Source organism: Portunus trituberculatus, chromosome 1 (assembly GCF_017591435.1).
Source record: "Portunus trituberculatus isolate SZX2019 chromosome 1, ASM1759143v1, whole genome shotgun sequence".
Taxonomy (NCBI): Eukaryota; Metazoa; Arthropoda; class Malacostraca; order Decapoda; family Portunidae; genus Portunus; species Portunus trituberculatus.
Window position 1 is genome coordinate 5,932,748 of NC_059255.1, and position 12,500 is coordinate 5,945,247.

A 12,500-nucleotide genomic window follows, 5' to 3' on the forward strand; every position below is an offset into this window, starting at 1 on the left:
ACCTAACCTAACCTAACCCATCCTAACCTAACCTAACCCATCCTAATCTAACCTAACCTAACCTAACCTAACCTATCCTAACCTAACCTAACCTAACCTAACCCATCCTAACCCATCCTAACCTAACCTAACCTAACCTAACCCATCCTAACCTAACCTAACCTAACCTAACCTAACCCATCCTAACCTAACCTAACCTAACCCATCCTAACCTAACCTAACCCAACCCAACCCATCCTAACCTAACCTAACCTAACCTAACCTAACCTAACCCAACCTAACCCATCCTAACCTAACCTAACCTAACTTAACTTAACCCACAGGCAGCAGGGCGGAGAGCACACGATGTCCGGGCATGGGTCGTTACGAGGTGGTGGGCGGCGTGTCCGAGGCTGGCGTGACTGGCGAGGAGATGGGCGTGGCGGCGTTGGGCGTGGGCGGAGGCGAGAGTAACAATGGGTTCCCTCTGTACGCCCACGATGATGAGGCGCCGTTGAGGGAGCAGTGCGTGGGCGGACCCTTCACGCACCTGGCTGTGGGCTGCACTGGAAGAGACACCTTGATTTTGAGTAACCAGTGCTCTTCTGCAGGTAAGCGCCCCCTTCCCTCCCTCCCACCTCCCCCCCTCCAGGAAAGTAGTCAACCCCTCTCCCATTTTCTGTTTTGTTTTGATGCGTTTTCTTTTTTTTTTCTCTCTTCTTTTTTTCTTTCTCGTCTTTGTTTTTGTTTTTCGTGTTTCTGTATTCTTAGGGTAATAAGACTGACGTGTATACTACTACTACTACTACTACTACTACTACTACTACTACTACTACTACTACTACTACTACTACTACTACTACCATAGAGTACTCCTGCCACGGGTCTTGGGAGGACGGTGGGCGGCAGTACTTGGTCGTCACACCCACGTCTCGGAGCAGCAAGGGTGTGAGGCGGCTGTGTCTGGTGCTGGAGCAGGGAGCAGGGGTCATGTCCTTAGCTTCCTCCACACACTCCTGCGGCAGAGACCTCACGCCGGGGCTGCACGGTCACATGGCCCTCAATACAACAAGTACTGGTGAGTCTATGGAGCTGTGGGGCGTTGGTGAGTGAGGGGCACCGTGGTACAATGGGCCTTCTCACTCGGGCAATGGTTTTCTAATGGGTAGCCCTCTTTAGCCCAGAAGTCCCAATGAAAACCCCGCTTGGTCTAAATATAAGAAAAAGAAGGCTGATCATATGGATAGAGGTGTATGGAGGGGTGTGTGTGTTAGGTAGGGGTGTGTGAGGGAGATAAGGAAGGGTAGGTGTGTGTTGGGGTGTGTGAGAGCAAGGGTCATATCCTCAGACACTTTAAGCTTCACCTTCTCTATTTTAAAAGGCTTTATCTAAATTTGAACGAGTTTTTTAAGGGTGTTTTTATGGTTGTAGAGGCAGAGTGACAACATTTCTGCACTATTAACTGTAGAAACACTCTTGAAAACCCCGCCAGTCATCTCTGTGGCCTTGCAAAACAGTCGTGGTGAGAGCAGAGTGTTTGGGAATATGGACCAACGAGGAGAGTGTGTGAGGGAGAGGAAAGAAGAGCATATGGAGGAAATTAAAGGAGAAAAACAGTGAAGGAAGGAAGGAAGGAGTGTGAAGCAATACCAAATGACACTAATCTCTCTCTCTCTCTCTCTCTCTCTCAGGCGGCTGTCACTCCAACCCGCCGTTGAATGTGTCAGCCAGTACCTCCACCCACTCCTCCGCCACCCTGCTACTTCTACTACTTCTGCCACGCCTTCTGCAGCGCCTCCTCCTGCTCCCTGCGCCCTCATTTTGACCTGTGGAGGGCTGAGGGGACAGGGGCGGACCGGGAGGCCATCTGGAATCACACCACAGCCCCTGGAACACCCTGGAACACCACACGTCCTTGGAATACAGGCGTGTGCTGGGGGAGGCCCTGGGGAGTGGTACCAGTGTTCCCTGTGCCAATGATCTGAACCAGTGCCGCCCCCGCGTGGGTGTGCGTGCGTGTGTGTGTGTTAGCGGGACCCGTGGACCAAGTGAAAGGGGTGTTGATATCGCCCCCTAGTCAAGAAAACTCCCAAATTGTGTTTTATCAAGTTGCCTGCGTCAGTTTTCATGTGCCCGCTGTAGTGGTGTAGACTAGAGTATCGGCGTGTGTAGATAATGTAGAGCTCTGCCAGGCTGCCGTGTGTGGGCGTGCGTCCCTGCCAGCCCTGCCCCGTCCCGCCCTGACACTACCAAGCCCCAGGACACCCTACCTTACCTGAAAATACACCCTAAAGTCACCCTGGTCTAGTGTGCGTGTTAGCAGGACTGCCACCACATCAGACCACTCTCTAACTGAACGCTAAGGTGTCCCAGTGTGCCCCAAGGTGTATCAAAGCGTGTCTCAGTGTGCCCCAGGGTATCAAAGCGTGTCCCAGTGTGCCCCAGGGTATCAAAGCGTGTCTCAGTGTGTCCCCAGGGTGTATCAAACCGTATCACTGTCCCAAGGGTGTCACGGAGAAGAGTGAAGTGTGAGAGTGGAGATGGGTGTGTTTAAGGTGAAGGGCAGGGCGTGGCTGGGCGTCTTTCCTCCGCGCGTGTACTTGTGTTGTGGTGTCACTAGGCTTCAGTATCCTGGTCCGGGCCACACCGCTGCTTGGGACATGGGACAGCGGGACAGCGGGACAGTGGGAGAGCGTGGCGGTGCTGCGCGTAGGAGTGTTGAAAAAAAAATATATCCGTGTGTTTTTTTTGTTTCCCCGCGTGACTTGCTGTGTTTTTCGTGTTTGTTTGCATCCCCACAGCACTTGTTGGGTGTTGAGCTGTGCCAAGTGATTATGTTAGCCCGCCTGTCAGCCCCAAACATATCCACTCAGCCCCAAACACCCTGATTTAGCCCCAAACACCTCCAGTCACACAAAATCACTTCCACTCAGCCCCCAAACACCTCCAGTCATCCTCAAATACCTCCAGTCAGTCCCAAACACCTCCAGTCAGCCCCAAACACCTCCAGTCAGCCTCAAACACCTCCAGTCAGCCCCAAACACCTCCAGTCAGTCCCAAACACCTCCAGTCAGCCTGAAACACCTCCAGTCAGCCCCAAACACCTCCAATCACCTCTAAATCGGTCTTTCGCCTTCAGTTAGTCCACAGTCAGACCCCAACCATCTCTTACTCAGCCCCCAATCAGCCCCAACCATCTCCCACTCAGCCCCCCAGTCAGACAACAAACAGTCCCATACACCCTCACAGTCATACCCTAGCTAGTCAACAGTCAGCCCCAATCAGCCCCCAAACAGTCCATTATACCTCCATAGTCATGTCCTAGCTAGCCAACAGTCAGCCCCAAACAGTCCCATATACCTCCACAGTCATGTCCTAGCTAGCCAACAGTCAGCCCCAATCAGCCCCCAACAGTCCCATACACCCTCACAGTCATGCCAGTAGTCAGACCTCAACCATTTCCCACTCAGCCCCCAATCAGTCCCCAATCAGCCCCCGGTCAGCCCCATTTCAGCCCCAAGCGCATTGTGGCCGCGACTATAGCACTGACGCGCACTGTTTTGGACCAGTAGATAGACAGGATGTGGTAGAAGAGGTATGCTTCAGCCCCGCCCAGCCCCTCGACGGCCACGCCCACCACACCACACCACACCATACCCCACACACCACACCACACCCAGAAACACTTCCCTCTCTCACCACGACCGTTTTTCAAAGATATTCGTGTTTTTAAGGGTGTTTTTGTGGTTCTAGGAATGGATTGGCAAGATATCTGGTTGGTTAAAAGGAGGAAATGTCTTCAAAACCAAGCTAATTGTCTCTATTCATGTTCTTAAGGTGTTTTTGTGGTTCTAGAAAAGGATTAGCAAGATTTCTAATTTGTTTTTGTGGTTCTGGTGTTGGATTGACAAGATTTCTGGTTGGTTAAAAGGAGGAAATGTCTTCAAAACCCGGCAAATTGTCTCGGTGGCTTGGAAAATTGTCTTGGTGAGAGAACAGGACGTTTTTGGATATGGGCGCCAGTCAGTCAGTCAGTCAGTGCGTGAGGGCGTGGGCAGGGCGGGGCTAAGTGTTTTGATACCAAGCTGCAACTCTTTGTGCTGACACGCGAGTCTTATAATGTGTTGCTGTTAGTGTGTGTCAGTGTGTCAGTGTGAATGTGTGTCTGTGTGTGTGTGTGTGTGTGTGGTGGCTGTGGTGGTGGTGGTGGTGGTGGTGGTGGTGGGTCAGTGTGGTTAGACGATTGCATATACTTCATACACACTTAACACACTTACATACTTAACATATACACTTACACACACACTGGGCTGGTATTCTTAAACTCTCGTGCCCTTTACCTCCACTATTTCAAAACGCTCTATTTAAATTGACACGAGTTTTTTAAGGGTGTTTTTATGGTTCTAGAGGCAGAGTGACAACATTTCTGCACTATTAACTGGAGAAGCACCCTTGAAAACAGTGGCGGTAAGAGCAGAGTGTTTTTGAATATGGACCTTCACACACACACACACACACACACACACACACACACACACACACACACACACACACACACACACACACACACACACACACACACACACACACACACACACCCACCATCATCACAGCCCGTCAACTGATTCTCACTAATTTAGTCCCTATTGCTGAGCCATTACTGTACTAGAAGCCGTCCGTAGGGTCATCCCGTGCTGAGCGCCGCCCCGCCCCCGCCGCCCCTGGCACACCCCTCACGCCCCCCAACCCTTGCTCCAACCACCCCCCACCACCCCACACCAACACCATACGCCCCAGGATCCCCCCAGCTAATCAGGAAGGTCTGTCGAGTATTTAACCATTTTCACCTTGAGATTTGTGTACCATTAGACCATTTTATTGACATTAGGAAGGGTCTATGGAGGGCACAAGATTAATGGCCACAGTCTTCACTATTTTAACCCCTTCAGTACTGGGACACATTTCTACCTTGAGATTTGTGTACCATTAGACCATTTTATTAACATTAGGAAGGGTCTATGGAGGGCAGAAGGTTAATGGCTACAGTCTTCACTATTTTAACCCCTACATAAGTTTCTAAAGCTCTATAGAATCGTCAAATAGTTAAAAGAATGAGATTTGTGTACCATTAGACCATTTTATTGACATTAGGAAGGGTCTATGGAGAGCAGAAGATTAATGGCCACAGTCTTCACTATTTTAACCCCCACATGAGTTTCTGAAGCTGTATAGAATCGTCAAATAGTAAGAACATTGAATCTGAAACCACGTTATAGTACTGAAGAGGTTACGATAAAAATGGGTGATTAATTCGGTAGTCAATGGAAAGGAATGGATTTGATGCTTGTTCGGAATGGTTTTTAAGATGGGAAATGAAAAGAAATTGGAAAAAAAATAGATTACGTTTTTTTAATGAGTTTTGGGTAAGGAAGACAAAAATACTGAAGGAAAACGATTTGGAAGGATAAAATAATTGTAAAAAAAAAACTTTCTAGTCGCGGAGGTTAAAATTTTTTGAAGTTTTAAGAAAGAAAAGCAAAAAAAAAAAAAAAGAGCTAAAAAAAACATTTGGGGAGGAGAAAGTGATTGCAAAGAAACGTTTATTTGTCCCGAAAAACGTTCAATGGCTGAGGAAAACAATGACAAAGATAAAATAATAGAAAACAGACCATTATTTCTCGTCCATCATACTTTTTTGGAGTTTTAACAAAGAAAAAGCAAAATACTGAAGGAAAACAATGAGAAAGATAAAATAATTGGTAGAAGTATTATTGTTCGTCCATGAGGTTAAGAATTTTATGAGTTTTGTGTGTGGAAAAGCAAAATATAAGGAAATTAATGGGAAGGTTAAAATAATTGAAAAAACAATATTTCTCGTCCCTAAGGTTAAAATTTTAGGAGTTTTAACAAAGAAAAGAACAAAATACTGAAGGAAAACAATGGGAAAGGTGAAATAATTGAAAAAAATATAAGTTGTTTACCAAATATTCATGATTTAGGAGTTTTGGCTGAGGAAAAGAAGGAAAAAATAAATAAATGAATTGAAGATAATTGATAAAAAAAACAATTTCTTAATCTTGAGGTAAAAAGAAAATAGGAGTTTTGACAGAAATAAACAAAAAAAAAACTCAGAAAAAAAACAATAAAATTTTTAGAACATTGATGAAAAAACAAAAGAAAAAAAATAAATAAAAAGTTTTCCTTGGGGGTTAAGAAAATAGTTTTGACAGGAAAGAAAAACAAAAACAAAAAAATAAAACGAAGGAAAAGATGAAATAAATGAACAAAAAACATTATTCTTCTAAAAACGTACAAGATTTACGAATTTTGGCGGGAAAAAATATACAAACTCAAGAAAAGCGATAAAATAATGAAAAGCAGATCTGATTCACGCCCCTAACGGTTTTCAGGAGTTTAGACAGAAAATTAATAAATAAACAAGAAAAAAAACGTTGAAATAATGAAGAAAACTTATTTAATTCACGCCCCTAACGTTTTTCAGGAGTTTGTACAGAAAATTAATAAAAAAAAAGCAAGAAAAATAAAAATAATGAAGAAAGATCATGCAATTCCCGCCCCTAATGTTTTTCAGGAGTTTGGACCAAATTAATAAAAAAAACAATAAAAATGATCTAATTTACGCCCCAAACGTTTTTCAGGAGTTTTGACAAAATAAATCAATAAATAAACAAGAAAAAACGTTGAAATAATGAAGAAAACTGGTCCAATTCCCGCCCCTAACGTTTTTCAGGAGTTTTGACAGAAAATAAATATATAAATAAATAAATGAACAAGAATAATGATAAAATAATGAAGAAAACTGGTCTAATTCCCGCCCCTAACGATTTTCAGGAGTTTAGACAAAATAAAAAATAAATAAATAAAAATAAACAAGAACAGCGATGAAATAATGAAAACAAACGGATCTAATTCCCGCCCCTAACGTTTTTCAGGAGTGTAGACAAAATAAATAAGTAAACAAACAAAAAAAAGATAAAATAATGAAGAAAACGGGTCCAATTCACGTTTTTTCAGGAGTTTAGACAGAAAACAAATAATTAAACAAGAAAAAACGTTGAAATAATGAAGAAAGCTGGTTTAATTGACGCCCCTAACGTTTTTCAGGAGTTGAGTCGATAAATAGCCCCATTTGAAGCGTGACTCGTGACTGGGTGGCCTGGGGGTGTAGGGGTGTAGGGGGAGTAAGAGCGAGGGTGCCGTGTGTATATCTGGAACATGAGTCTAGGGGGAGGGGAAGGGTGCCACGTACACACACACACACACACACACACGTACATGGAAACGCACACATACACACACACACGGACATACACACCCTTTCCTCCCCCCTCCCACCCTTATAAAGACGCCAGCCTCTGTGTGTGTGTGTGTGTGTGTGTGTGTGTGTGTGTGTGTGTGTGTGTGTGTGTGTGTGTGTGTGTGTGTGTGTGTTGCTGTCGGATAGAACACAGACATAACACTTGTACATAATCTCTCTACCGTATGCCACGTGGTTGGGGTCACGTGATGTAAACAAAGGGTGACGTCACGGAATGGCACGGAGCTCTGTCTTGTGATTGGTCCTCGGCGTGTGACCACCAACCAATAGCAATGCGTCTTTTAATATTCTCTCTTTATTCGTCGGTTTTTTTTTTCATTTTTTTTCTTTAATTTCATTTCTCTATTTTTTTCTTTTATCGCTTTTTTTTTATTTTTTATTTCTCAGTTCATCTTATTTTCCAGTTTCTCTCTCTCTCTCTCTCTCTCTCTCTCTCTCTCTCTCTCTCTCTCTCTCTCTCTCTCTCTCTCTCTCTCTCTCTCTCTCTCTCTCTCTCTCTCTCTCTCTCTCTCTTTCTTTCTTTCTTTCACAGCAACACACACACACACACACACACACACACACACACACACACACACACACACACACACACACACACACACACACACACACACACACATTTGGACCTCGAGAAATTAAACAAACAAACAAACAAACGTCAGTAGAAGTCTGTGATCTGTGTGAATGTCTGTCTGTCTGTCTGTCTGTCTGTCTGTCTGTCTGTCTGTCACGATGGAAACTAAAAGACAAACACATTTATTATCATTATTATTATTATTATTATTATTATTATTATTATTATTATTATTATTATTCTCTCTTTCTCTTTCTCTCTCTCTCTCTCTCTCTCTCTCTCTCTCTCTCTCTCTCTCTCTCTCTCTCTCTCTCTCTCTCTCTCTCTCTCAAGTATGTGATGGGTTATGTGTCTGGGAGGAGAGAGAGAGAGAGAGAGAGAGAGAGAATTTGACCACGAAAATTGAACTTAAAATAGAGAAGAGACGGAAACACATAAGAATAAAACACACACACACACACACACACACACACACACACACACACACACACACACACACACACAAGAAGAAGAAGAAGAGGAAGTAGTAATTGTAAAGGAGAGTTAATTAAAAAGGGAAGAAAAATCACTTTATCAATACAGGTATAATTATTTTGTACGCGCAGGGGGAAAGAAAACGGGATATTTAGCTCAGTTTCCCATCACCCCCCTTACGGAAATCAGGAAATGACTGCAGTATTTTGACATTTCAGTCCAGGTTTTCTTATAACAACGTGATATTTGCTCATGCATGGTTGATATAGCTGGGATGCAATTATATATTAGGCTTTAATTAAGAGAAAACAAGGTGAATATTACGTGTAAAGGTGATGAGTCATGTAAAAAAAACTTTAAAAAAAACTAAAAAAAAATAATAAAATGGTGTGTATTGGTTTGCTATGGAGGATCTCAATCTAAGGACGGGACTTTAACATTGTATTATATTGAGTATTAATATAAGCTTTATTTTACCACAACATGGCATAAAACGAAAGAGAAAAATATAAAGTTACTAAAATATGCGAGGAATATATTTGAAAGTGGTTAGAAGTGATAAATGAGAAATAGTGAAGAGAAGTGGTGCTGGAGTAGGCTGGAGGTGACGCTGTAGGCTCGAGATGACAAACCCAACTTAAAACATTATCACATAAATCTAATCTAATCTGATCTAATTCATTCACTATAATAGGAAGAAAAAAAACATTAATAAAATACAAACTAACAAAACCGCACGACAAATCAATGTAGAGAGCACTAAGAACGGAAATAAGTAAATAATAACCACTTCATAATTACAACACCACACATTCATACCTCATAAAAGAGAATAAAAAAAACATAAAACAAAAATACAAACTAACTAACCAACACGAAAAAATAATGAAAAGTACTCAAAAATGATAAAAATATAAATAAATGTGAGTACCGTCCCTAGCTTGAGATCCGCCCGAGAGTTTGTTATATGGTGCACGTGGAGGGGTCAGCTGGCGGCGTTCCAAGGGTTTTCCAGTGACCTTGCCGTGTCAGAAGGTCATGTCAAGAGGTGAGGAGTGAGGTGCGTGTCTATTGGATTGTTATTGTTGACTGGTTGTATTACTATCATTACTATTATTACTATCATCGGTTTATTGGGGTTTTTGTTCAATGCACTACTACTACTATTATCTACTACTACTACTACTACTATTATTTTCGTCTATTTCCCCTTTCATCCGTTATTTCTCTATTTCTTGCTATTTTGAGTTACTTATTCTGACTATTCATCTCTCTCTCTCTCTCTCTCTCTCTCTCTCTCTCTCTCTCTCTCTCTCTCTCTCTCTCTCTCTCTCTCTCTCTCTCTCTCGTAAGTTTTGCTCAATCAGTGAAGAGAAAGGAAATGAATTATGAAAGAAAGAGAGAAACATTATTATTTCTTTATTTTTCGCTCGTGTCTAAAAATTCTAATTAAAAAAAAGTAACGATGAAATATGGAATGGGAAAAAAATCATTATTATTATTATTATTATTATTATTATTATTATTATTATTATTATTATTATTGTTTATATGTTAATTTGTTCTATAGTCTCCGTAAACACAAGATGGCGGGAGGAGGAGGAGGAGGAGGAGGAGGAGGAGGTGGTGGTGGTGATGGTGGTGGTCATCTATGTGTACATGTAAGCACACACACGATAACGTACATGTACACTATTTAATGTAGTCACAAAGTATATATAACCTTATGTGTGTTTGTGTGCGTATTACCAAAACGCGTGGAGGTGATACGCACATGACATAACTTGCAATAACTGAAGCTGTGTGCGTGCTTGGTGACGTACACACGCACACACGCACACGATGTCAACTTGTAAATATGTATGTATGTGTGTACACGTATAAAAGCAAAGCCACGTGTCTCTTATTTCATGACACGTACATAGAATCATCGAAACGTGCGTGCTATGTGCGTGTGTGCGTGCGTGCGTGTGTGTGCGTGTGTGCGTTAGTGTTCCATACAGTTACTATGCATTGTGAAGGGAGGGGAGGGCCTGGGGGGGTGTACAGAAAGGGAGGGGGAGGGGAGGGGAAGGAGGGACCGACCGTGTGTGTGTGTGTGTGTGTGTGTGTGTGTGTGTGTGTGTTTGCGTGTGTGCGTGTAGTAGAAGGGGTGGGGGTAGTGTTAGTGCTGGGGTAAGGGGGGGAATTGGTGTAGGGGGGAGGGGGCCTGTGTATGTATGTATGTGTGTGGGGTAGTGTGTATGTATTTAGTTGGCCGTGGTTCTTTGTGTGTGCCAGCAATGTTGAGGGCGTGGGCGTGGTGCACACACACACACACACACACACACACACACACACACACACACACACACACGTAGAAAAAAACTGAAAAAACGCTTAAACTATGAATCTTAACACACACACACAGACACACAGACAGACATACAGACAGACATACATACATACAGACAGACAGACAGCCACGCCCAGTTCCCAGGTAAACAGAATCAAACAAACACTAGCAAGGCGTCTAGTTTGTAGTTCCATAGCTTGACAAAAACAACAAACACAAAAAGTGAAACAAAAACATCACAAAACAAAAAACTTGTCAAAAAATAAATAAATAAAAAAAATGAAATTGTTCCCCCTTGCAAACAAACCAACAGAAAATGGATCACTTTTTTTTTTCCTCCCCGTATTAAAAAAAATGATCAAAAAATAATAAAAAAAATAATAATAAATGACAGCTGTTTGTATACCGGTTTCCCATTTTCTGTTTCCCGTTTTCTTTGATTGTCGCGTTAACTGAACTAACTATATTCTTGTCACTATTTCGTTCCTCTCCCCGTTTTCTTTCGTTCTGTACAAGGAGGCAACCTTTTTTAGTATATTTGTATAAAGAAAACGGAAAAAAAACATTAATTTCTATAAGAGGTGATGAAGGAATGAAAAAAAATGAATTATTATTATTATTACGCTGATGATGATGATGATGATGATGATGATGATGATGATGATGAATAAACAAAGTGACTGGTGGAGTGTTTGCCCAATTGTTTTGTTCCGCCCTAGAGAGAGAGAGAGAGAGAGAGAGAGTGAATGAATGAGAGTGTGTGTGTCTGTGTGTGTAAGTGAATGAGAGAAGAGAGAGAGAGAGAGAAAGAGAGATAGACAGATTCCACACACACACACACACACACACACACACACACACACACACACACACACACACACACACACACACAAAAAAAAAAAGGAAAATTAAACAAACTAACAAATACAAATAATTTTAAGAGTAGAATTACAGCATTATCTTGAATTACAGGCAGGAATTACACTTGGGCTTTGGACACGATTACTAACGATTACAACTGAGATAATAATGGTAATAATACAAATAATCTTGATGCATTTCACTAACACAGCAGAGAGAGAGAGAGAGAGAGAGAGAGAGAGCTAAGGGTAAATTCTCCCAGGGTAAGTGTTAAGAGCCCCCCAGGGTAAACACTTTCATAGGTAAATATGCCCCAGTGGTAGGGAGATGTAGTAGTAGTAGTAGTAGTAGTAGTAGTTGTGGTGTAGTAGTAGCAGTAGTAGCAGCAGTAGTAGTAGTAGTAGTAGTAGTAGTAGTAGTAGTAGTAGTAGTAGTAGTAGTAGTAGTAGTAGTAGTAGTAGTAGTAGTAGTACGGCAACATTCTTAAGAGCCCAGTTCCGTAGCGGGCTCCCCAGCATCCCCAGAGGGCCCCGGTGACCCCCTCCTGCCACGTGGGCCCACCCCGGGGTCGCCCTTCTTCCCCATGGTCCCCTTGGCGCCCTTAATGCAGTCCCCTTTATCCCCCTTCAGACCCTGGGGCCCTGGGCTGCCGGGGTGTCCTGGGGGCCCGGGTACCCCATTCCTTTTCTGCTCTGTGTCCGCCCCGGGGTCACCTGTGTCGCCCATGGGTCCCGGCGGTCCAGGGGTGCCCGCCTCGCCCTCTGGACCACGGGGGCCGCGCACACCTGGGGAAGGAGGGCTTGGGTAGTGGTGGTGGTGGTGGTGGTACAAATTAGGTTAGGTTAGGTTAGGTTAGGTAGAAGTTACATTAAGTTACGTTAGGTTAGGTTAGGTTGAAGTTACGTTAAGTTACGTTAGGTTGAAGTTAAATTAAGTTA

The 12,500-nt window shown here is 43.0% G+C and overlaps 2 protein-coding genes and 1 long non-coding RNA gene across 3 annotated transcripts in view; 2 read left to right on the plus strand and 1 right to left on the minus strand.

The window, feature by feature from the left end:
• Positions 1-4,576, plus strand: part of LOC123519769 — a 43,506-nt gene extending 38,930 nt beyond the window's left edge. Inside the window, exons 11-13 of the mRNA XM_045281309.1 lie at positions 324-590; positions 848-1,057; positions 1,671-4,576. Coding sequence (XP_045137244.1) covers positions 324-590; positions 848-1,057; positions 1,671-1,804 — 611 coding nt within the window. The 3' untranslated portion in view covers positions 1,805-4,576. The remainder of the gene's footprint in view (positions 1-323; positions 591-847; positions 1,058-1,670) is intronic.
• Positions 4,577-10,528: 5,952 nt separating this feature from the next.
• On the plus strand, positions 10,529-11,396 carry LOC123519937. Its single transcript, XR_006679136.1, has 2 exons — positions 10,529-10,722; positions 10,777-11,396. It is a non-coding gene; the product is annotated as an uncharacterized LOC123519937 (long non-coding RNA).
• A 228-nt stretch (positions 11,397-11,624) lies between these two features.
• LOC123519886 (collectin-12-like) overlaps positions 11,625-12,500 on the minus strand; it is a 3,725-nt gene continuing 2,849 nt past the window's right edge. Inside the window, exon 5 of the mRNA XM_045281568.1 lies at positions 11,625-12,347. Coding sequence (XP_045137503.1) covers positions 12,046-12,347 — 302 coding nt within the window. The 3' untranslated portion in view covers positions 11,625-12,045. The remainder of the gene's footprint in view (positions 12,348-12,500) is intronic.